This window comes from Gadus morhua, chromosome 13, assembly GCF_902167405.1.
Source record: "Gadus morhua chromosome 13, gadMor3.0, whole genome shotgun sequence".
NCBI classification, from domain to species: Eukaryota; Metazoa; Chordata; class Actinopteri; order Gadiformes; family Gadidae; genus Gadus; species Gadus morhua.
The window spans coordinates 5,944,243-5,969,956 of NC_044060.1; the positions used below are offsets into that span (position 1 = coordinate 5,944,243).

At 47.7% G+C, this 25,714-nt stretch overlaps 2 protein-coding genes across 5 annotated transcripts in view; one reads left to right on the forward strand and one right to left on the reverse strand.

The window, feature by feature from the left end:
* Positions 1 to 3,241: 3,241 nt before the first annotated feature.
* On the reverse strand, positions 3,242 to 5,561 carry LOC115557846 (uncharacterized). 4 transcript variants are annotated; one of them, XR_003979264.1, is made up of 6 exons: positions 5,297 to 5,561; positions 4,603 to 4,750; positions 4,453 to 4,510; positions 4,273 to 4,360; positions 4,017 to 4,054; positions 3,242 to 3,825 (listed from the first exon to the last, which is right to left on the reverse strand). XR_003979264.1 is itself a non-coding variant. In XM_030375955.1 (5 exons), exons 1-5 carry the CDS (start codon positions 5,300 to 5,302, stop codon positions 3,442 to 3,444), a joined length of 684 nt encoding a protein of 227 aa, XP_030231815.1. In that variant the 5' UTR covers positions 5,303 to 5,561; the 3' UTR covers positions 3,242 to 3,441. The 4 variants fall into 4 exon arrangements, 1 of the variants encoding a protein (XP_030231815.1); XM_030375955.1 differs by lacking the exon at positions 4,017 to 4,054; XR_003979266.1 differs by lacking the exon at positions 4,273 to 4,360 and having other exon boundaries at positions 3,808 to 3,825.
* Positions 5,562 to 24,528: 18,967 nt separating this feature from the next.
* The window catches only part of c1ql4b (complement component 1, q subcomponent-like 4b), a 13,078-nt gene continuing 11,892 nt past the window's right edge, over positions 24,529 to 25,714 (forward strand). The window contains exon 1 of the mRNA XM_030373665.1: positions 24,529 to 25,714. This exon is cut by the window's right edge and continues 39 nt beyond it. Within this exon, the coding sequence (XP_030229525.1) occupies positions 25,214 to 25,714 (501 nt within the window). The 5' untranslated portion in view covers positions 24,529 to 25,213.

The following is a 25,714-nucleotide window of genomic DNA, read 5'->3' on the forward strand; positions in this document are numbered from 1 at the left end:
TCGGAGCCTCTTCCTTAAAGAGCTCTCTTCCTGATCTCCGTCTCTCCTCTCCTCTCCTCTCCTCCCTTAAATAGCCTCCTCCTGGTCGCCATCTCTCCTCTCCTCTCCTCTGCTCCTCCCTTAAAGAGCTCTCTTCCTGGTCTCCGTCTCTCCTCTCCTCTCCTCCTCCCTTAAAGATCTCTCTTGCTGGTCTCCAACTCTATAGTCTGTCACGTCGTGTTGGAATAGCAGCAGCCAATTGGAGGCATACTCCACCTTTAACCCACGCAGCTAGGCAGCGTTCCTCCACAGCCCTGAGCTAATGATGGGCTGGACCCAGTACGGGGCGATGGTCACACTGGGAAGGGAAAGCCGGGGATCCAGTCCACCTCCCAGTAAATAAGACATGCTGGGAGCTTCTTGGAGGGGATGACCACATCCATCTCCTGTCACCGTTTAGAGAGGTCGCGACCTTGGGCCCGTGAGAGGAATACTGCTGCTAAATAATTCACAGCGCCTCTTCATTGTGATGGGTCGGAGAGGAGCCACCCACGGATGAACACGCACGCTTCTATATGGGTTTCAGAAAGATAGTGTGCGTGTATTTGTGTGTTTCTGTGTGTCCATGTGTGTGTGCGTCGGTGTCGGTGTGTTTGTGGGTGTGTACGTCTGCATGTGTGTGTGTGTGTGTAAGCGTGTATTCTGTGTGTTTGTGTCTATGTCTGTGTGTGCGCGTCAGTGTGTTTGTGTGCGTGTGTGCGTTCGCGTCATTAAATGGATCAGTAACTATCTCCCCATCCTTGGGGCAGTTGACCTTATGCTGATCATTTCGGAATCAAACCAAATGGAACGGCAGCATGCTGCTAATCCTCTGATGGGTTGAGATGTGTTTACATTCAACCCTTCTCTGCAATGTTGTTTCATGAAATTCAGAGACTTTAAACTCGGAAGACAAACAATTACATCGTGGTTTTGGGATTTACCAGACGCCAGAAAGAGGCTTCTGCCCCGGTCTCTGAGGCGCTCACCTCCTTCATGGTGCGTCTCTGTTCTGAATCTCCTGCTCTCCTCGCCTCTCCTATTCTGCCCTGCGTCTCTGTATCTCCTCTCCCCTCCTCCCCTCGCCTCTCCTCCTCTGCCATGCGTCTCTGTATCTCCTTTCCCCTCCTCTCTCCTCTCCTGTTTCCGTTTCCGGTGAGTGGCGGTGGTGCGAGTGGCGGAGTTTTGAATTGTATTGTCCCTTTTTCCCGGTTTTCACCTGGTTTCTCCGTCTGTTCTATGTGCATGATCAGGTAAGATTTAACACTTTTACTGTGTTGGTCGAGTGATCAGTGGTTATGTCAGGTGGCTATCGGGAGGAGTGGTGTCCTCTGAGACGCCACCTCCATCTATCCGATAGGAAGTGAGGATAGTCCCGCTGGATAGTAGCGTTACTGTGGAGGAGGTTCTGTTGGCTGTCGGTGAGCAGGTAGGTCATGATAAATTATCTTTTGCATCTAGAATCTGTTTATCATCCGTTTATCAGGGACTTATTCGTGCAGGTCTCCCCACTGTTCGTTCCCTCCACGCGGATCACCGTGTCTGGTGTTCCGCTGTTCATTCCGAACGAGTTGTTAGAGAACGAGCTCCGTAGGTTCGGCAAGTTTGCCGGTGGATTTAAAACGGTGAGTTTGGGATGCAAGGATCCCAAACTGAAGCACGTACTGTCTCTGAGGCGGCAGGTGTTCATGTTAACACTGGATGTGTCGTTCAGAGTGAGGCACGGTGATGGGTTTTATATGGCGTACGGCAGCTCAGGGCCCCGTTTCCCGATAACGATGGATCTTCGCTCGTACGATCATTCTCCCGATGGATCTTGCGATCCATCGTCAATTTCTTTGGAGCGTTTCCCGAAACTCCTCTTAACGTGAACGCGCATCCGCTGCACTCACGACGTCGTAGGATTGTAACTGTCTACTGACACGGTGCTGAAATGGGCTCCGTAGGAGGGGGAGACGCAGGAATGTCGCAGGAAAATTGTGTTAAAAAGGGTTAAAATATATCCCCATCAAGGACAACAGCAGAGTAGCCTACAAAAAAAATAGACTGCAATTATATGAATGCTAAAGACATTAAAACACAATTGATTAGGCTTAAACCGACATATATCAGTCCTAATCCTGAATGCACTGTGCGTTTCACGGCATTTTCCCCCCTGAAATAATTCCTCTTCGCACCTGTGAATAACCCGGGAGACGTCCATGATGAGGAATACAACGAAGCCCACCGTCTGGCCCGGTGCATCGTTGAGCGCACGATCGGGAGGTGGAAGTTGCGCTTTAGATCAAGTACCCCTGACTGCAGCCCGCAGACGGAGCCCACATGGAGGGGGCGGGCACTCAGTCCACATGGAGGGGGCCGGCCCTCCGCCCACATGGAGGGGGCGGGCACTCAGTCCACATGGAGGGGGCGGGCACTCCGACCACTGACGATTGAGCAGATTTCTGCTGCTCTTGTTAATGCAAGAAACGGTAATACTATGTTAAGCTAGCGGGAGCCCATGCTGTTAATTAAACTATACAAACAGATGGTACGGGAGTATTGTGACTTGGTATCTTTCTTGCTGCGTACCATGGAACTATTATAAAGTTAAGCATAGCCTAAACGACTTGCAAATACATATTCTCTTGTTTATTTTTTTTTCGCTTAACTGTTCCACTCATGGACCTATTAAGGTTCCACTTAAGAGTTCACGTTACTACCGTTCGCCGTTGCTCAATGTTTAAATCACAGTGCCTTGTTCGTGACCTGTCTCAAATTCACTAAGTGAAACAGTGCCCCCTAGTGATCTTTTTTTTTTTTTACTCAGTATTAATAGCCCTACTATTGCCGTTTTCGCTTGAATTTTTGTATTTCTCTACTGATTGCTTTGACAATGCAACATTAAAAGTTACTAACAGCGACTTCACACAGAAGCTCTGGCTTAGGGCCGCCCTTGGGCCCCTGGGCATGTGCCCGGTGTGCCCGTGCGGTAATCCACCCTTGCCTGTAAACAATGCAACGTGTCCGAACTCCTGTACCCGTCTGTCTGTGAGTTACAGGCCCAGTAAGAGCCAAAATAAGATTTGGGGAACTATGAAGACTGGGACCCAAAGGTATGACCTTAACAGATGTAATGTGAGGAATAACGAAGTGACCACATCTAAGGGCAAAAAATGTACCTCAATAGACATAATGAAAAGCTACATGTGTGAAGCACATTAAGTTACACCAATCACAGGAGCACTAACAACTGTCTTTTTATTCAACAAAACAATTAAAAAATAACAACTACAAAAAATAGATTGTAAACTATTAACATAAAAGATAAATCAATAAAGAGTAGAACAAACAAAGTCAAACAACAAAGGGGGAACACACTGACGCCTTCCTCAGTGAGGTGGATGCCACTCTTGCTTCACGCTCTGTCGCCCGACATCGCCGTCACCGCCGCCATAGCTGCCAAGCGCCGCCATTATGCTGCATCATCAGACTACATTGGAGTCGTGTGGCGCAGGCGTCACGGGGAGGGGGACGGGGAGGGGGAGAGGTGTTTGACTCAAAAGAGGCAAACACCTTCAGGTTTCTCCTGTCCATCATCTCCACACAGAACAGTTCATAGTCAGTATGTAATCTGAATGAGAATTGGAATGGTTTCCACGTTTCTTCCTCATCCCCGCCGTCATGGGATTTGCGCTGTGTTGATGCTGCCATCTGCTCCCAACCTTCCATCCCAATGACCTCTGGGAGAGAAACGCTGTCCTTGAAGGACTGTAACTGGCACCATGCTGCTGCCTGAATTGTGTCCTTCAGGACAACATAATCTTCCTTGAAGAAGAAAGAAAAATTATTTGTGTCTGTACTTGACACCCTACCCTCCCAAAACCACAAAATGGTATGCAAACAAAGGCTACTCCTACTGATGAGTTTTAAGTGATAAAAAACACTATTCAACTAGTCATCAGACTATTTCATCTGGCTATACAAACAACCTCCAACATTACACACATATTATATACCAGGTTCCCAGGTTCCAGTTCCTGGTCTTCAGTTTTGTCTGGAAATAAAACAGATTGTTGTCTGTAATGTTGAGTAGGCCAATACAATGGAATAATAAAAGTAGGCCCTAGTATGCGCAATAGATCAGCCATGGAGTAGGCTATAACTTGTATATTGATGGAGATATGTGTACAACTTAATTTGGAAGTAGAAGCCTAATAGAATCAATCATATCTCACAAACAGTCTGAATATGTGTAGGCCTACATGGATTCACCTGGATTAACAGTCTATACATGACCTGATCCTTCAGAGCTGGATGCTGTTGGAGCAACTCTAGCCCTTTTTGTGCAGAGATCTTTATCCTGAAATGTATTAGTGGTGGGAGGGTGGTAAGACTATAGTCTTTCACAATTGCTCTAAGACAACATCACACATTACAGTATATGACACGTACCTGTAGCTTTTTTTCCTCCCGTCTTCTCTTCCTGCTTCCTGAAAGCTCCTCTGCAGACCTTGGTGAGTAAACAGCATACATTACATACATACAAATATATAATAACAATAATAATATAAATAATAATAATAAAAAAATAAGAAAATGTACCTCTGTATTTAACCGAGGCATGGCATTTAATGTGATGGTCGATATCACATTTTGACCCTTTGTATCTGCAGAAGGGGCAGTGATGTAGACCGCTGCTGTCCAGCTGTATTTCAGGGCTCTCGCCATTCACAATTACACTGACGTGTCTCTAAAAGTCAAAGAAAACCAGTATAAACATAAAAGCAGTTTTCTACAAAAAAACATTGCAGCGTTTCGGTTTTCTATTTTTCGGCTGCTTTGTATAAGATGGCTTGTGCATATACACGATGTAATTAGACTAAAATAATATTGATATTCGATTTCTGTGGACGCTTATGAACATTTCAAGACCCAACATGAAGTATCAACTCATTGCTAAGGATATCCACAACTACGATAAAGTTAGAATGGACCAAGGGAGGAGGAGGGTGAGGGGGGCTATTTTGACCTAAGACACTAGGATATATTTGATCTATATTCACTAAACATATTTATTCCACCGAATGGTTGACATTGGTTGACAGATTCTAAGCTTTCAAACGGTGTATGACATGACTATATCACTCAACCTTATGATGCTGAAAATTGACCTAGCATGTTGGGGGGAACATGCTAGGTGTAACTAAAACTTAAAAGACGATTAAGTAGTTAACAAGACATAATACATAATTGCATGAATATTACTAATTATAGGCATTTTGACAGTCTCACTTACTTGCATGTTTTAGGCATCACTAGCTCGGGCGGGCACACTCTAATTTCAGGTAATTTCAGGTCAGAAACGGGATCAGATGCTGCACATGCTGTTTGACCAGTCCTCAATGTGAACTGAGTGGCCGCCCCCTCGATGTGGACGGGCGTGGCGTCAGATCCGAGATCCGAGTCGGTTCGCAGAGAATACTCGAACGCAGCATGAGTATCCGCCCCCTCCATGTGGGCGGAGTGCCGGCCCCCTCCATGTGGACTGAGTGCCCGCCCCCTCCATGTGGGCGGAGGGCCGGCCCCCTCCATGTGGACTGAGTGCCCGCCCCCTCCATGTGGGCTCCGTCTGCGGGCTGCAGTCAGGGGCTTCTCCTTTAGATGCCTTCACAAGTCAGTTTTCGCCGGCCAAGTCATGCGCCGTGATATGTGTGACGGCTATGTTGCACAACATTGCAGCTAAGGCTGGGGTGGCATTGCTTGAACCGGAGGACGTTGAGGACGATGACGATGAGGAAGATCGGTGTGAGGACGGCCTCCCTCATAACTACGCGGCTGGTTTTCATGCGCGTCGAATAGTGATTGACTTTTTTTTAACCCCCTCCACCCTCCCTCATGTCACTAAACATTCCCGTCAACTTGACCAATCCCCACAATATCCCAGCCTTTTGCCTGCTTCTTTGCTTGTTTTTTATAATTTTTTTTATTTCTTTATTTTTTTTAATTTCTTTAATTTCGTTATTTTTTTTAATTTGTTTAATTTAATTTTTTTTTTACATTATTTTATGCTACGTTTTATGATTAGCCTATGTCAGTCTGCACAAATCCCCCCACTTTCTCTCACACATTTTGAGTGCCCTGCCTGCGCAAACATTTTCTGGACTGTCCCGTTTTATTTTGGCCATTTTAACATCTTTATTAATAAATTAATTAATAATCTTGATTAATTACCAAACTAAGAACATAAAGGCGCAATGCGTTTTAATAAAACGCATCCAATATACGGAATGTCCGATGGTGACGCCACTGAGGCTATAGCTGACGATGCTCTTAGCGTCCTACGAGTACCTACGAGCACCCCTGGAGTACTCGTTAGCTACGAGCGTTTTCAAGACGTTCGTGACCAACGATGCTTTCGGGAAACGCGGTGAAAACTCTACGATGCCCTTTCGACGCACTTCACGATCCACTTAGGCTAACGACGCTTTCGGGAAACGGGGCCCAGGACAGTTCAAATGTTTTGAGTGTGGAGATGTGGGACACAAACGCTTTGCGTGTCTGCATAGACAGCAGGGGGCAGCTCACTCCGCTGAATGCGGCGGGCGGCTCCGGTGGGTCCACGGTTGGCGGGTCTGGTGCTGGGTCCGCAGCTAGCGGGTCCAGTACTGGGTCCGCGGCCGGGTCTGCGGCTGGTGAGGCCGGTGCTGGGTCCGCAGCCGGGTCCGCGGCCGGGGAGGCCGGTGCCGGGGAGGCCGGTGCCGGGTCCGCGGCCGGTGAGGCCGGTGCCGGGTCCAGTGCTGGTGCCGGGGATGCGGATGCTGATCCCGGTGCTGAGGACGTGGCAGCCGGTGCCACTGGTTCACATTCTGAGGATGATAACTTGGATAGGGAGGAACAGAGCCAGCCTGAGAAGCAGCAGGCTTCTCAGGCTGCGGAGAACCTGAGCAGTTCTCAGGCCCCGATTACACGAAGGGAAAACGCAGATATTGCTACGCGGTTTGGCCTCTCATTTACACGAAAACGCAGTTTCTGTCACAGAAAACGATCATTTCTAAAAACTCCGACCAAAGTGGAGATTTCTGAAAACGCCGGTTATGTGTTGTCTTATCAACGGGGAGAAACAGGGTTTTAGGTTCTGAAGCGTCACATTATGCGCCAGGAAATGCTTAACGTCATATGAGCGCCCTATGTTTACAGTTTGTTTGTTACAGGAAGACGCACGTGTTATTCGTTGTTGATTCTGAGGATTCTGATTGGCTTGCATGGCTTTATCCTTCTCCCTACTAGAGTTTAGATTCTCTGCCTGAGCCAATATATCCCACCACTATCCTCGGGCCGGGCCTTTGATCGACGATTTTTTTATTTATTTTTAGCATTGGTTTATTGGCCTAATCTGAGGAGAAATCTATGCCATAAACAGAAATATTATAGGCCTTTATTACACGGGTCTTCTCATTGCCGTGTAACGCTCCGTTCACTTGCATGGGTAGTAGTCCGGTGACTTGTCAAGCCCATCGTCTTCCGTTGCTAAGCGACATCACCGTCTTTGCGGACAAATTATTTCTCTGCTGATCAACACCAAGAATGCTGGTAACGAATAAATTGTAAAAAGACACCATGTGAAGTTATTTTTTCGTTTTGGCAAGTAGCCGTGTAATAAGCGGGATAATGTATAGAACGTCACCGGTCATTGTCAAAAATAAGCCCCTTCAGGGCGAAGCAAGACACCTTCGCCCTGTCGGGGCTTATTTTCCCGATAATGACCGGCGTTCTATACATTATCCCTTACATATATATTTAGCAGAGTAGGCCTAGTAACAAATATGTACAAAGTTATATATGTATTAAAAAAAAGAAGTCGGGTTGAAATCGGGCTCGGGCTCATAATTACGGTTAATGTGTCGGGCCGGGCTCGGACAGAACGTGCACGGGCTCGGGCCGGGCCGGCTTTTCTGGGCCCGATCTAAGCTCTACTACACTGCCGCCCATACGTTTGGCATAGTTATAATGGCGCTCGACAGCGTATTTATGCGTTTTGATGTAAACGACAACTTTTTTGAAAACGATGCTGTGTGCACAATGTAATTTTTGAAAACGGAGGGGGGGAAATATTCGTTTCTATAAATACCCTGCTACGTATAAACGTGGCCTCAGTCTGCAGGCACTGAAGCAGCTTCCACAAGTTTTGCAGGCAGAGATCCCACTGTGATCACCAATGAAGTACAGGTTATGTTCATTAGTCAGGCATCCTGTGAAGGAGAAGACATGGAGTATAACTGAGTCAGATACAGTGTCTATAGGTGAAACTTCTATCAGGAACACAGATCTCTATTCTTTAAAGGAAATAAATCAATTTCGGGATGTAACATTTAAAGTCTGTTAGACTAAATGATTACTTCAGCGACACTGACAAGTTCATCAGATCTGTTGGTGTACTGAAAAGATTGGTCGGTTTTGACCTCTTGGACGAAAAGAAACGCTTTCCCCTCAAAAAGCACATTACAACTGAGAAAAGCTACTGCGGGCGGCAGTAGCTCAGGAGGTGGAGCGGGTTGGCTGGTAACCTGAAGGTTGTTGGTTTGATCCCTGGCTCCTCCTAGCTGAGTGTCGAGGTGTCCTTGAGCAAGGCACCTCACCCTGACTGTTAGCTCCCGACGAGCTGGCTGTCGCCTTGCAGGGTTGACTCCGCCGGTGTGTGAATGTGTGCGTGAATGGTGAATGTGAGGCAATATTGTAAAGCGCTTTGAGTGGCCAATGGTTAGAAAAGCGCTATATAAATGCAGTCAGAAAAGAAAAAAGAAAGAAAAGCAAAAAAAGGTAAAACTGCTAAAGACTAAAAAGTAACATGATCATGTACCACACAGTGTTTTCCGCTTTTTATTATCTTGTGTTTCTCTTCTCTGACCTCTCTATGCGGAGCCTCAAAATAGGGTCTTTGAACATTAATGGTGGGGGAGAGACACAAAAGGGCATTCATCTCTGAAGTCACTACTCAAAAAAGGGTTGTGCTGTTTTTGCAAGAGACGTATACTAATCCAGCAGACAAGATAGATTGGGGTTTATGGTGGGAGGGTTCGCGTACCCTTAGTCATGGCACCAACCTTAGTGCAGGGGTAGCTGTTCTGTTTAGAAAACATGCAAATGTAAAGGTATTATCTTCTACTGAAGTGGTGAAGGGCAGGCTGTTGATTGTCAGGGCAGAAATAGAGGGCTCTGTGTTTAACATATATGCCCCAAATCAAGGAACAGAAAGAGTGGGTATTTTCACCCTGCTAAAAAAATGAGGTAAGGAATTACCATCATGATCAATTCATCATTGGTGAGGATTTCAACTGCACTCTAGACCTTACTGTAGACAGGACAAGTGAAGAACCCAACCCAGTCATCTCAGAGCCTTAACAGTATCAACACACACCTGGATCTGTTAGACACATGGAGGGTCAATTATCCACAATCCAGACATACACATGGGTTAGGGTCAGCAATAACAGGGTGAGTGCAGCTAGACTGGATAGGATTTATTTTCCCAAAAGTATCAGCTCCAGATTAGTCCACAGTTACATAAGTCCAGTTGGCTTTACTGACCACCACTTTGTCAGCATAGACTTGATCATTTCGCCAGTTTAAAGGTTTAAGTCCTACTGGTCTTTTAACCATAGACTTCTGCAGGACCGGATTTTCTGCCATAGCTTTGAGCGTTTTTGGCACCAGTGGAAAACTAGAAAAGCGGATTTTGTTTCTTTGAAGCTGTGGTGGGAAGTTGGTAAGGCCCAAATTCATGTTTTTTTACCAGCAGTATACCTTCCATTCGACTGCTAAGATAAAGGCAGCAGTTCAGGAGCTGCGGCCACCGCAGCAGATGGCTTCAACTCTAATCAATGAGACCATTTCCACCGGGCGATTTTCAAAATAAAACACAATACTCTGCTCATGTAGCCTATCACAACTTCACATCAACATTATTACGTCATGACCGGTGGCACCAGGTCAGCAGTCAATCAATCAAAGGTTGTCAGAGGGTCGGCAACATGGACGACGAGAGACTCATTGTCGAAGTTCAGCAACACGAAATAATTTATGTACCCACACATCCTTTTTATGGACAATGGCCGGAAGGAAAAAGCGTGGCATTTAATTTCAGTAGTTTTGGTTCTAATCCTTAACCTAGTTTTGGTTTAGGATTATCTAGTGATCTCGCGTGAATACGCCTGCCGCTGTGCTACCCTCACGCGCCCGGTGGAAATGCACGCAGGGCAGGAGTCGCAGCCGTTCCGCGGCGCAGCCGTGCCGCAGCCGTAACGCGTCCGGTGGAAACCCGGCGTTAAGCTTCCTGGAGGCAGAGTGACCACCAGTCCAGGTGAGATGAGGACCCATTCAATGGACTTCTACACTGACCTCTTTGGGGCAGAACAGTGCCACATGGAGTGCCGCGAGGAGCTCCTGGAAGGGCTTCCTCAGCTCATCCCGGGAGAGAAAGCTGCTCTGGACTCTGAATCAGATGGCATCAGGACGGGTGGTACGCCTGATTTCTGCGCCGCGGTCACCGCTTCCACTCTAATCAATGAAAACATTTCCTCCGGGCGCGCGGAAGACAGTCTCGTACACAAGACTCTTCCATGGAGAGAAAAGCACACTTCCTGAGCCTTACCAGATAGTTTACACTGCAGGAGTACAGCCCACACATCCTTTGGCCAATGCAGAGCAACGGCATTGTGCTCAAATGCACCATAGTAGGACTCTCAGTCTCCCGAAAAATAGGAACCATTGCCACATTCTTAGGTACGTCAAAGACGTCATCAAGATCTGACGGTGGTCGTCTACCAGAGATAGAAGCGTCGGCTTCACTCTTCTGTAACTCTAATTGGCGCATCCTAAAAGCTGTTTTTGACTCCAATTTCTTTAACTCTAACTCAAATTCCAACTTAATCAGTTCCAACTCTCTCCGGAGTTGAAACTCTCGCACTCGCTCTTCCTTCCTATCCTGCATCTCCTGCCGAAGACGAGCTACACGCATTTTCACCCGGGCATTTGCCATAGAACCCGAAGATGTAGAAAGTGGCATAAAACCGTGGCATCTTGCATGGTTTTACCTCTTCCCCACTATCCTCTCTGGAGTAAGACCACCAGGCTGAGGCTCAATCACCCTTTCCTGTCTCTCATCCGAGGACGCCGCTGCCATCGTTACGTATTTTAAGCACATAAGCTGCCCCCACATAGCCACTAGGAAGCAGGATCGAACACACAAGCTGCAATAACTACTCCAGCCACAGATGGCAGCACCTTTAGACAGGTGAGGAGGGCGGAGCCTATACGTCATAGGCCACGCCTACACGTCATAGGCGCCTACGCCTTGATACTAACCAGAGTGGGAGTCAGATTTGAGGTCAGACACATTTGGCAGCCCGGAGATACTAGATGGATACGAAGGTCTGCTGTTTGTCGCTCACACGCGTGTTAGATACAATTCCCCCTTTTGCTTCATAGTAACATACCGAAATACTTAAACAAACAAAGTGAGTTAAAAGCAATCCGAAATGGACTACTTTCTTCAAGAACGCGACATCATAGCCCCAGCTATCGCACCAGGTGACTCCTCCAAAACCTGTGAGGCAAGAATTCCCCTCTCTACCAATCCTTTGCAGTTTTTTTCTTAAGTGACGTTGACACAGATATACTATAGTACTCTGCAATGGTACACAAATAATCCTTCCTACAGACAATCTGACTTAAAGTAGGATGAGCCACAAACTCTTCTTTGCTAAATACCGCCATAGTAACAGAAGGAAGATAAGAAGATCCACAAGCTAGTCACATAGCTAAACTACTAAAAAATAGTGCAACACCACCAACATGTATATCCACTGAGCTTACTTCCTCCTTCACTGGTGACAAGTGCGATGAGCGTCAATGCTAGGTGCCCCACAATCACACGTCAGGCAAATACCAAGCCCAGCCTTATAAAAAACAACTTCCCCAGCTTCTACCTGTCTTCTGGAGCTTGCCGGGCTCGAGGCGACTTGAAAGGCTGAACTTCAGTGGCCGGAGCCCTGAAACGCCTACCTCCGTCAGGGAACAAGTCCCCACCCAGGATTCACTCCGAAAACAAAAAAGGAAAAACAACAAATGAGTGCCCGAAGGAAAGACGAATAGTCCAGCTGGACACTCCCCTACCTAACTGAGGAAGCCGCTTTAACTGTTTAGCTAAGACTTAACACCTGGCCAAACAGACAATGACACTCACCACGCTAGCCACCACTGCTAATGCTACACCTACAAACCTGAGCTTTTCCAATAGAACCAACTATCGAACTACTCCTTGCCCGGACGAGCCCCCACTTGTTATGAGCCCAAATAGTATCCAGGGGGAACAGGGGAGTAACAAAGAATATTTTAGTTTCCGGGGGACAAGGAGGAGACACAGACAGAGCTAACGGTTAGCAAAAAGGTTTATTGACGTGCCAAAGAACTAAGAACCTCTTTCCCAAAAGAGGAAAGCACGAAACAAAAGAACTAACTACAAACCAACCAAATTCTCTACTACTCAGAACCAATAGCTCACTACCCGATCCACAAGATCACACCAACAACGGCACTCTGTCACTAGTTCCAACACACAAACAATCGTCGACTGCTTGCTGGCACAAAAAAAAGGGTGTGTACCTGTCTGCTCCCAGCTTATATAGCCATCAGGTGAGCACAGGTGCACTCAATTTCCTGATTGCTAGGGTTGCAATCAGAAAGGGGGGAAAGAGAGAGAGAGAACACAGTGAAACACAAACACAGCACAAACACAACACACTACGTCCGTAACAACGGGCACCAGGGATTGATGGTTTCTCCACTAGGGGTGTGCACGGGTACCCATGTACACGTGTAACCGGTTAGTAAATCATAACCGTTTAGGAAAAATAAGTAAACGAAAACCGTAAAAAAAATAAAAAATCACCGTGCCATTGTTTCAATGGGAATCACGACGGTCCATACTTTCAACATAAAGTTTACATATTTATAATTCGAAATTCGTCCCAGCCTTTATACCACAGATACTCTAGGTTCTACAGCATATAACCGCCTTTTCTGATTACAGTTTATTGTAACAGTAAGCTGACAACATCCTAATTAACACTGCAACTGCAAATTAACCACACAGAGATAACCATGGCAACCGGTCAAACAAATGTTCTTTTTGCGATCATTCTGATCGCGCATCCGCCGTGTTTATAAACAAATAATCCCCCTATAGCGCGACTGCGGTCCACTTTAAAAAATAATAATAATTAATTAATTAAAAAACGGTTAACCGTGTACACGAAAAAAAAGGGGTTGTGTAACCGTTTACTATTTTTTTGTAACCATTCACACCCCTACTCTCCACTGACTTTTACAAGCGGTTCTGGAATACCCTTGGACTTGGTTCTGGAATACCCCTCTCTGTCTATCACCCCAGTTGTGGGGGGGTGGCAGGAGGGAGGAGGTCAGCGGCTGTCTCTCACAACCCCACACCTGGAGATTTTTGGGGCTGCAGGGAAGAAGGCATTGTGCCAAATCTGCTTTAAGGTTCTGAACCTGCACTCTTTGGCAGGCATGAAGGAGTCGAGGTGGACTGGTTTTTTGGGTCCAGACGTCTCCCCGAAAGGCAGCTGGCGGTCTCTGTACAAGCTGCTCGTTGAAAAACGGACAACAGACCTCCAGTGGAGGATTCTAGATGGAGCAATAGCTACAAACAGATACAGAGCGCACCTGGATCCAGAGCAGGGGGAGGAGTCTATTTTCTGTTCTCAGATTGAGACCCTGGTGCATTTATTTGTTCAGTGTCCTCGGCTGACAGTACTGTTTGAGTTTTAAAAAGGTGGTTTCAGGGTCTAGGGGAGAATTTTTCTTTTGGTTTGTTTATTTTTGGCCCGAAATACATGTGCTCAGAAGAAGAGTATACGCACATTGGTGAACCTTTTTTCTGGTTCTGCCAAGGTGGCAATCTGGCTGACACGCACCGAACCGTGCTCAGGCCTAAAAACATGTTTTGTTTGGTTCCGGTTTCCGACCGACCCTGTCCATTTGTGTGCGACCCAAATTATTTTATGAGCTTTAAAAAAAAAAAAAAAAAAAAAAAAAATGTTTTTTTTTGATGCAAACTATAATTACGTTTTTGTACAGCACCTCTTCATTCTGTCCAAGGATGAGCGCATTCTCTCGTTTATAAATGAAAAACAAGCTACTTATCATTCGCTGCCGCTGGAAAAAATAAAATAAAAAAATAAAATAAATTCCCTACCTACCCATGACCTCAACTGACAACCAACAGGAACCAAACTTTTTTTTTTTTTAGGCCTCAGAGTGTCGGTAGTGTGGAGCCGGTGCTGGTTCTGAAGGGACTGCTGAAGGCCCGACTGAGGGTGGAGCATGCTAATTATCAAATGATGGACAATATGGGGGGGGGGGGCTGAATGTAAGCTTCTGATAGAGAAACACGTTTTCTGGTTTGGACAGGTTTGTTGTATTTTAGGGATGTTTCTGTTTTGTTTTTGTTTTGTTTTTTTTGCTCTTAAGTGATGATGTGATAGTGATCAGTTTTCTCCTTGCAGTGGTGCAATAAAGGGATTTTAAAACCAAACCTCTCCTCTCCTCCCTCTCCTCCTCTCCTCTCCTCTCCTCTCCTCCCTCTCATCTCCTCCCTCCTCTCTCTCTCCTCTCCTCTCCTCCTCTCCTCCCTCTCCTCTCCTCTCCTCTCCTCTCCTCTCCTCCCTCCTCTCTCTCTCCTCTCCTCCTCTCCTCTGCTCTGCTCTCCTCTCCTCTCCTCTCCTCTCCTCTCCTCTCCTCTCCTCTCCTCCTCTCCTCCTCTCCTCTGCTCTGCTCTCCTCTCCTCCTCTCCTCCCTCTTCCTCATCTCCTCACCTCCTCTCCTCCCTCAGCTCTCCTCTCCTCTCCTCCTCTCCTCTCCTCCCTCTCTCCTCCTCTCCTCTCCTCCTCTCCTCTCCTCCCTCTCCTCTCCTCTCCTCTCCTCCCTCCTCCTCCAGCCGTGAGGCGTCTCCTCGCTGCCCTTCCTCCCCCGCCGTGTTCCTCACGTTCCACAGACTCACGACGCAGGACCCTGCAGAGAGCAGCGGGGAGACGGGACAAGGCTTTTAATTAATGCTCAGTGGGGGCTGGTGTAGTGCTGGTGGTGGTAGAGGTGGTGGTGAAAGTGGCCGTTGGTGTAGTGGTGGTGGTGGTTGTCATAGTGGTGGTGGTGGTGGTGGTGGTGGTGGTGTAGTGGTGTGGTGGTTGTCATAGTGGTGGTGGTGGTGGTGGTGGTGGTGGTGGTTGTCATAGTGGTGGTAGTGGTGTAGTGGTGTGGTGGTTGTCATAGTGGTGGTGGTGGTGGTGGTGGTGGTGGTGGTGGTGGTGGTGGTTGTCAAAGTGGTGGTGGTAGTGGTGTAGTGGTGGTGGTAGTGGTGGTGGTGGTGGTAGAGGTGGTGGTGAAAGTGGCCGTTGGTGTAGTGGTGGTGGTGGTTGTCATAGTGGTGGGGGTGGTGGTGGTGGTGGTTGTCATAGTGGTGATAGTGGTGGTGGTGGTGGTTATCATAGTGGTGGTAGTGGTGGTGGTGGTGGTGTAGTGGTGGTGGTGGTAGTGGTGGTGGTGGTTATCATAGTGGTGGTAGTGGTGGTGGTGGTGGTGGTGGTGGTGGTGGTGGTGGTGGTGGTGGTGGTGGTGGTTATCATAGTGGTGGTAGTGGTGGTGGTTATCATAGTGGTGATAGTGGTGGTGGTGGTGGTTATCATAGTGGTGGTAGTGGTGGTGGTAGTGGTTGTGGTCAGAGGCGGATTGGCCGTCGGGACGATCGGGAGATGTCCCGGTCGGCCGGCCAGCGAGGTCAGTTGGACCGGCCCACAGTTGTGAGCGGCCTGCGAGGCGTCTGCAAGCCGGCCCTGAGCATAATTTATTCCCTGTCAAGACGCCGTGAATATCCCCGAAATAAACAATATATGTCTCGAGAACATGCAAACAATATTTATACCACTTGCTTACTCTCTATGTCTCATTCCTGTTGTTTTTTTAATATTTTCTACTTCGTTTAATTCTTCATTATTCAGGCGTTACAGAAATTTCATGGCCAAAAATAAATAATACGAACTACAGTTTACTTTAATTTGTTTGTTCTTGAATTGACGTAGAATGGAGCAAAGACTCCTGGGATTGGGAAATGCGTTTATCCAATAAACAGCTTGCAGGTCAAGTCCATTTTCGGAAATGTAGGGGGAATATATGAGCGGCCCCACGTCTAATGGCATGACCCTAAAGACACGTCAGACAGAGAAGGCGAACAAGTTCGTGGTTGCTTGCTCTTGCTTGTTGTGGCACTCATGGAAGGCAAGAAGAGAAAAGAGAAAGGAGGGGCTGAAAAGGCCAGAATAAAGATAAAGCGGATGCTGGCGGGGGATGCATCTAAGACCCCGTCCACACGAAGCCGAAACGGGCAAAACTGTTGCGGTTTCGATCTATCCGGTTTCGGAGTATCTCCGTAAAGACGGAGTCAAGCGAAACCGGGTAGATCTGTAGAAACGCTGTAGTACACATGCCAGGCCCATAAGGGGCGCTGCTTCTGCTTCAGAAATCCAGAAGAAAATTAAATAAGAAGAAGAGGCGAGCATGCGCATAAAGGCTGCCCCCCCGAACCACTAACAACACAAACAAACAGTCAGTCAACAGTCTCAATAAATAATGGCTTAGCAACCCAACAAGTGACATGATCTGCTGCAGAACGATTACCTGTAAGCCTGTAGTCCCCAATCATCTTTGTTGTTGTGAGTTCTGAGACTCTGCGGGCTTAACAGTCATTGGCTAGAGGGTCGAGGGGTGGGGCGATGACGTCATGGTTTACGGTCTCAGTCGGTTTCAGGCGTCAACACGAATCCAAAACGAAACCGGGTAGATTTGAAACCACCTCCGAGGGTGGTTTCAGAAGTTTACGGTTTCGGTCAGCGGATTCGCCGGCTTCGTGTGGACGGAAGGCCGAACCGTACAAGACCTTGGCGGTTTCGCCATGAAATCGGCTTCGTGTGGACGGGGCCTATAAGTGCTCGAAAATAACGGATTTATTCCGAAGTCAGGCATTAACGAGTTGTGCAGGTGAATTGACAGAAAAACAGTTAGCCAGAGCTCCACCATTGACGTTATTGCTAGGTGGGAGCTAGCACAAGCTGCTAGTCAAATGTGTACGTGCTGGCTTGTATATTTCAGACGAATTAATGACTTAACTGATCTTTCTCTTTTAATGGATGGAGAATATGTTAACAGATTTGGAACATGTAGTAGTAGTCGTGTAATCGTGTCAACACCGGTATTACCAAGTATAAACGGTATAAACTTTGAAACTAGGTCAACCGCCATCTTCTCCGTCAACTCTCCTCTCACACTCGGTGACAGCGTCTTATAACGTTCTATAATAGTATGATATATTTTTATTTATACAACGGCTGGCTTAAATCCAGCGATCTGATTGGTTCCTAACTGTTGTATAATGAGCGTATACATAACTGCTATGACGCCCGATCATTTTGTGAAAGTTTGCATATCACTCCGCGCCTGGAAGTAGAAACGAACGAAATTTTAACAGTTGTATAAAAGCAATAGCACAGTTCACTGAAGCCTAAAAATATGGTGAATGATGGCGAGGGTGTAAATGTTGTAACTCCGGGAGTGAGCAAGGCGATGGAGAGACTAACGAAAGCTTAGGCACACGGTGAGTGAACTGCTCCATAGGATAAATTGCCGGTGAACCGCTCTAGCCGAGCCTTCTCTCGGAGGGACGCTAAAGTGAGTTGCATAGCGACCGACGTGCATTTTGAAGGCAGCCAGGAGGGACTACTTTTTTGTATTCTTTAGTCTGTGGTATGTGCTCATTATACCACTGTGAAGGGGGTCGCTGGCCCTCTGCTGCGCGTCGGGCCGAACAACGCCCCTTAACAGTGGTATAATGAGCACATACCACAGCCTGTCGTGATCTATTGCTTAAATGTAATATCACAGCCAAAAGCTCTGTGCGCCGCGGGGTGCACTATGGCCATCCGGAGTGCTTTTGTTTACCGGCGTTGCTATGGTTACCGGTCTTGTAAGGAAGTGCGCCAATTCTCGGAGCGCCAATTCTCTTCCGCACAGAGCAGAACTGTGGCCTATTTTCCAGATTTTTATTTTCTTAATTATAATTATATCATTCATTTTTACAGATTTTTTTTTTTTATTACTGAAAAAACAAAAAAAAAAACGGTGTTGCCGGTGGGGCTATTAGTGCCCCACTCCGCCCCTGGTTGTGGTAGTGGTGTAGTGGTAGTGGTGGTGGTGGTGGTGGTGGTGGTGGTGGTTATCATAGTGATGGTAGTGGTGGTGGTGGTGGTGGTGGTGGTGGTAGTGGTGGTAGTAGTGGTGTAGTGGGTGTGGTAGTGGTGGTGGTTATCATAGTGGTGGTGTAGTGGTTGTGTAGTGGTTGTGGTAGTGGTGGTAGAGGTAACACCAACTCCTCTACTAGAGCTCTTTAGAGGTAACCCCACCTCTACTAGAACTCTTTAGAGGTAACCCCACCTCTATCAGAGCTCTTTAGAGTCTCTTTAGAGGTAACCCCACCTCTATCAGAGCTCTTTAGAGGTAACCCCACCTCTATCAGCTCCCTCACCTCGGGAGGAAAGAGGAATTCAAGCGGTTTGATCCTCAGAATGTTTCACTTCCTGTTTCCTTCTCGGTATTGAGCTCCATAGGGTCGATACTAATATGAATGGGAATGATAAATGACTATTTACTTACAGGAGAGCGAACCTAACCTTGGGGTGTCTCTGTGGAATTAGAATGTGAGTTTCCAGAGCGAGGAAGAGAGAGAGAGAGAGAGAGAGAGAGAGAGAGAGAGAGAGAGAGAGAGAGAGAGAGAGAGAGAGAGAAAGAGAGAGAGAGAGAGAGAGAATGAGAGAGAGAGAGAGAGAGAGAGAGAGAGAGAGAGAGAGAGAGAGAGAGAGAGAGAGAGAGCGAGAGAGCGAGAGAGAGAGAGAGAGAGAGAGAGAGAGAGAGAGAGAGAGTGAGAGAGCGAGAGAGAGAGAGTGAGAGAGAGAGAGACAGAGAGCCAGAGAGACAGAGAGCCAGAGAGAGCGAGAGAGCCCTCTCAGTATTCTTGACCACGTGCTGTCGGGCGAGCGAGGCACCAACAGAGAGCGAGAGAAGGAAAGAAAGTCAGAAAGAAAGAAAAAAAGAGTTGGAATCAAGACGAGAAGCAAGCAGAAGAGACAGACGTTGTTCTGGAGAGGGGGTTTAGTGATGGGGGAGGAAGACTGGGGAGGGAGGGAGGGAGAGGGGAGGGTATGGGAGGCAGGGCGGGACAGAAGGGGAGAGAGGAAGGGGGAGAGGAAGGGAGGAAGAGAGGGAAGGGGAGAGTAAGGGAGGGAGAGGAGGGAGGAGGGTAAGGGAGGGATGGGGAGAGAAGGGGAGGGAGGGGGGAGAGAAGGGGAGAGAGGAAGGGAGGAAGAGATGGGAAGGGGGGGGGAGTTAGGAAGGCACAGGAGTGGGGATACTAAGTGAGGGAGGAAGGGAGAGAGGGAGGCAGGGGTGGGGGGGAGTCGGAGAGCACGAGACAGATGACAAATTGTGATTAATAGATGGGTTCCGGGGCAGCAGTGGGGAGCGCTGCTCATTAATAGAGAGAATTAGACGGGCTGTGAGACTCAATCTGCACACTGTCACTCGCAATCAAGGCCCATAATCAGACCTGAGCGTGGGCTGGTGGAGGTGCACACACACACGCACACGCGCGCACGCACGCACGCGCGCACGCGCGCACGCACGCACGCACACACACACTCAGCCACAGGCACATGTACACACACGCAAATGCTACAGTGTCATGTAGTACACTGACAGCATTAAACCATCCGCCACTTTTCAATTACCTTCTCCACCTCAATCTCTCTCCATCACGACACACATCTTGTTCCCACGCTGTGTGTGTCTCTCTCTCTCTCTCTCTCTCTCTCTCTCTCTCTCTCTCTCTCTCTCTCTCTCTCTCTCTCTCTCTCTCTCTCTCTCTCTCTCTCTCTCTCTCTCTCTCTCTCTCTCTCTCTCTCTCTCTCTCTCTCTCTCTCTCTCTCTCTCTCGCCCTTGTGCTATCGGGTCAGATAAAGATCTGTGTCCTGGCCCCTGATAGACCTGTCTCTTGTCGGGGGCTGTTAATGGGCTCACCTCTCTAATCCAATGTTGGCGCAGTGCTCATGCCTATTGGTTCTGCTGAGTGCTCCTAAGAGGGACTCCACCATCTCCGGGACCCCTGCGGCCATAACCGGGCCGGTCTGCCGGCGGCCATGCTGTCTGTTTACACGACCGTCCCAGGAGGGGAGTGGCACGTGCTGCAGGTGTGTCCCGCCTCGCAGATTACAGACGACATCGAGGGAAATCAACAATCATTACCTGTTCGTTAGTAAGACAAACAAGGTCCTTAATTAAGTAATTATCATCGCGTGAACCAAAGCTTTACACAAAAGACAAACACTGCCGTTGCTCATTACTCTAAAGATGGCTCTGCTCATCTTATACACCAGGGAAGACTTTCGTTAGCAGACTATTGTTAGCAGACAATTGTTAGTCGTTATACCCTCTTTAGTAGGCTATCGTTAGACTATCTTTAGTAGACTATCGTAAGACTATCGTTAGACTATCGTTACCAGACTATTGTTAGACTATCATAAGCAGACTATCGTTAGATTATCGTTAGAAGACTATCAGTAGCAGACTATTGTTAGACTATAGTTAGAATATCGTTAGCAGAGTATTATTGGCAGACTATCATTACAAGACTATTGTTAACAGACTATCGTTAGACTATCATTCGACTATCGTTATTAGACTATGTTAGACTATCTTTAAACTATCGTTAGAAGACTATCATTACCAGACTATTGTTAGCAGACTATCGTTAGACTATCGTTATTAGGCTATGTTAGTGGACTATCATTAGACTATCGTTAGACTTTAATTAGTAGAATATCGTTTGTAGACTATCATCAGACTATCATTAGTAGACTTTCATCAGTAGACTATCGTTAGCAGACTACTGTTAAACGATCATTAGTAGACTATCGTTAGTAGACTTTCTTCAGAATATCATTAGTAGACTATTGCCAGTAGACTAACTACTAGCAAAGACTACTGAAGCTAAGAGGTATCTCCTGAAGCTAAGAGGTGAACTAATGTCGCAAACAGGTTCTTCAACGGTTGTTTGGCTGTTTGTAATGTGTATTAGTGTCATAGTGTTTCTAAATCATCATGGCTGTCAGATAGTGGGTAATCAAAGGATTGCAATGAAATAAATGTTCTTGTCAGATGCCTTGCTGCTAAAGTCAGACAGATAAGAACAAAATCCCTTAATATGTTGTTCATACATCCACATTCATACAGATATATTTCTCTCAAAACGACCATGTACGATATGGATCTGAGTGGAGGAAGTCATTGATATTGACAATGTTTTGACAAACCGCATTCTGATAACCATAACGGACGGAAACAGCTTGTCATGCATAGCATGAAGTGCCGGTGAATCATAAATATAATAGTCAATGCATAGTCTTATGGATTCCATCACAGCTAAGATATTCATCTGAGTATTTAATATTTGATAGGGCTGCAAACCCTTCATCTCGCTAAATTGTCTTCCCTTATGGCGATGATAATCTAAAGGACTGGCAGTGTGATATAGGCCTGGAATACCACACACACACACACACACACACACACACACACACACACACACACACACACACACACACACACACACACACACACACACACACACACACACACACACAAACACACACACACACACAGCCACACACACACACACACACACACACACACACACACACACAATCTCACACACACACACACACACACAAAATCTCACACAAACACACACACAAATTCATACACTCACACACACACAATCTCACACGAACACACAGACAAACTCACACACAAACACACAAACTCACACACACACACACACACACACACACACACACACACACACACACACACACACACAAGCATACACACCTACAAGCTTGCACGCATGCAGACACACACGACACATACATGCACTTACACAAACCAACGCATGCACATACACACCCACACAAGCATGCACAAATGCACACACACACACACCCACACACAATGAGGCACGCATGCACGCACACACACCCCCACACAAACACACACACATGCATACTCACACACACACACACACACACACACAGATTTACCCACATGCCCACGCACACAGAGATGGATGCGTGAGCCTATAAACAATATTTCTCGTCTGCTAACAGGCCTCTGAACCAGTGACCCAGTGTTGCCAAAATAAGTTTCCTACTTTCTGACAAGCAGCCGTTATTTTCTATCTTCAAATGCAAATGTGGCCCGTGTCTTGCGGCCGGGCGCCCGGGGGCTCGGGCTGACAGAGAGCATCCTGGGGAGCGATCTATTGATCCATATTCAATATCTGCTGCTCTCACAACCCCCAAAGTTAGGGGATGAATAAATAAGGAGTGAAAGTGACAGCACATGTCCAAGTGCACTCAGAGGGGATAGGTGCCTAAATGAACACAAACACACACACACACGCGCGCACACGCACGCACACAGACGCGCACACACACGCACACGCACGTACATTCACGCAGAAACACACGCACGCATGCACACTCATGCACAAACACGCAAATGCACACTTACGCGCGCACACACAAATGCGTACGCACACACACGCACGCAGGCACACGCACGAACGCAAATAGATGCACACAGACACGCAAACAGACGCGCACGCACAAATACACGCACACACACGTCGGGACGGACACACACACACACAAACAAACACACACACACACACACACAAACACATGCACACACACACAAACACACGTATACAGATTAGAGGGGTTGTCAGTAGCAACATGTCTGTCACCTCTAATAAGATGTGAAGGCTACAGACCCTTGTTACTGACCAGCGTTCCTCTGAGCAGCACTAACAACCAACACGTTGAAATGTATTCACCAAACAGCAGAAACAATGTGTGATAAATATAAATAAACATACATGCTTTCAGTGTTGGTAATTATTATCTGATATGCTGAGAGATATATTTGATTAATATTGGCCTACATCGACATTCATCAGGATATTAAACATAACACTATACAGATGTAATGGGTTGAATAAACAGCTGTTGGTTAAATGGGATTTGGGAAAGGTCGCGCGGGATGGGACGTTGTGTGCGCGCTTGGTCGGTGATGGGAGGGCGGGGGAGCAGGGTATTGCTGAGGAGAGAAAAGCCGGCGGATTACAACAAGTGAGGAAACTGTTGCTCTGCGCGCAAAAGTCTGCACGGTGGATCGGCTTAGCGAAAGTCGTTAGATTTATCCGATGCTCTCCTCCAAACTTCAGAAGATACGAGACGCTACTTTGGGGAATTGGCTTCCCCGCACACACACATGTGGAGGGATGGAGTTTCCGTGTGTTCCGTGTGTTTTGGTGCTCGGCGTCGTGCAACACCGTGCTGCATGAAGACGCGCAGTCTGAACGGATTCTCTTGTTTCCCCGTTTGGAGAATCTAACCTTCATGCCCGCGGAGATTCAACACTAAAGGACAAATTAAAGCAACGAGGTATACGAGCGAGGTAAGATTAACCCGTAAACTAAGTTAGATATCTATACGTGATCTTCACAAGTTTGTTTTGATCTTTGTGTTATTTATCTTATGAAATACATTTTAAACCACTGCACCTAATGCAAATAATGCTAGTTAAATTATCATTATCATTTGCTGTTGAATAGAATGAAGAAAGCACTAGTTGGTCGTATTTGTTTATTGCAATTAAATGTGACTAAATTACTTTCGACTATTGAGGCCTACAGTTAAATGTTGAAGAAATAATTGAAAATATATTTTAATTCTACACTAATATATATATTTATTTATTTGTAAGTAATTGTTGTAAATTAATTTAATTCACCGATTTTCATTCCTCAATAGAAAATTCGATAGATATATTTTGAAGATAATATTCTACTTCATACATTTACTAGAAATTATGAGTCTTTCAAAATAAGGGTGGTATTCATTGTCATGAATACTGAATACTAATTTTGTGTGTTCGTGTGTGTGTGCGCGCGTGTGTGTTTGTGTGTTCTCTTCTACTCTAGATTAATTGATGGGCCTTCCACATTTCTGACTACAATTAGAGGCTGAGCATAAAAGCACAAAAGCTGGATCAAGCAATTTCTATCCCCAAAATAATTGAGAAATGTTTTCACACCTTTATCTATTTATCTCCTAAACATAAATCCTAGATGGGAAAAACCCTTCATATTGATTCCGGAAAACAGCGTCTTGATAAATATAAACAAAGCATTGAATTCAACTCAGAGCTCGGATTTCTTTAGCAAAACCAAAGCAGAGGAACAAAAGGATTTCTGTTTTTCTTGCACTCCCCCTCCCCCTCCCCCCCCCCCGCCCCCCTGGCCCAGCGGTGAGCAGCCTCTCTGTATGTGGTGGATGAGATGAGCTCCACAGGGAACGCTGTGGACCCCACCTGACAGCCCGCCGCCCAGCGCCTGACACGCAGTCAGCAGAGCTTCCGTCTCAGGGCCGGATAAACACGACCGCTGGACCGTCCAGCGGCTGCACCGCTTCTACCCCAGCACCCCCCCGGCTCACCACAGGCCGTCAGTCCACCGCCTCCACCGGCCCTCACTCTCCACAACCACCCCCCCGCCCCCCCCACAAGAGGAACACGCAGTACGACGTCCGGCCTGAGAGATCATGAAGCACCTCGGTAGATCGGGATAAAGAGCGGCGCTTAAGGAGGTTGGAAGAGGAAGGGACTGTGGACTAAATGCGTGGAATGCTAAGCGATGGCGAAGCACACTTGCTATTCTCCCCTTGACTCCTGACTCCCCGTCACCCGCCTCCCAGCCCGGGCCGTCGGGCTCCGAGAAGCAGCTCCTCCACCTCTCCTCCGCCGCTCCTCCCCTGAACCCCTGAACCCCTGAACCCCTGAACCCCTTAGTCCGCTCCCACTCCGGTTCAGTCTGGCCGGCACGGCCCTCCCAGCCAAGGGGGAGGAGGACTTCCTCACGCTGGCTGGCTCTCGTCTCAGCCGCAAGAAGCGCGTGATCGGGGCGGGGGTCGGCGTGGCCATGGTGCTGGTGCTGCTGGTGGCCATCCCCCTATTGGTCCACACCACCAAGGGGGGGGGGTCCGGCGCGGCCCCCAGCCGCTACGAGATGCTGGGCGGCTGCAAGATGGTGTGCGACACCTTCACCCCCCCGCAGGGCGAGCTGACCGCCGCCTCCCCCCAGCCCCCCGACTTCCCGGGGCGGAAGGTCAAACCCGGGTTCCGCGGTAGTCCCGGACTTCCGGGTCCGACGGGCCCCAAAGGCCCCCCCGGAGAGCCCGGTAAGCCGGGTCCCGTCGGGCCCCCGGGACCCGGACCGGGGGGCTACGTCCCCTCCCTCTACAGCCTCAAGATCGCGTTCTACGCCGGGCTCCGCAAGCAGCACGAGGGCAGCGAGGTGCTGAAGTTCGACGACGTGGTCACCAACGTGGGCAACTACTACGAGCCCAGCACGGGCAAGTTCACCTGCCCGCTGCCCGGCATCTTCTTCTTCAGCTACCACGTGCTGATGAGGGGCGGAGAC

Excerpts from the sequence above, each read along its gene's own strand:
- LOC115557846 (XM_030375955.1), bottom strand. Across the intron at positions 4,511-4,602 it reads TGCCTCGGTTAAATACAGAG|GTCTGCAGAGGAGCTTTCAG; the intron begins GTACATTTTCTT and ends TTACTCACCAAG. Across the intron at positions 4,361-4,452 it reads GGGAGGAAAAAAAGCTACAG|GATAAAGATCTCTGCACAAA; the intron begins GTACGTGTCATA and ends AATACATTTCAG.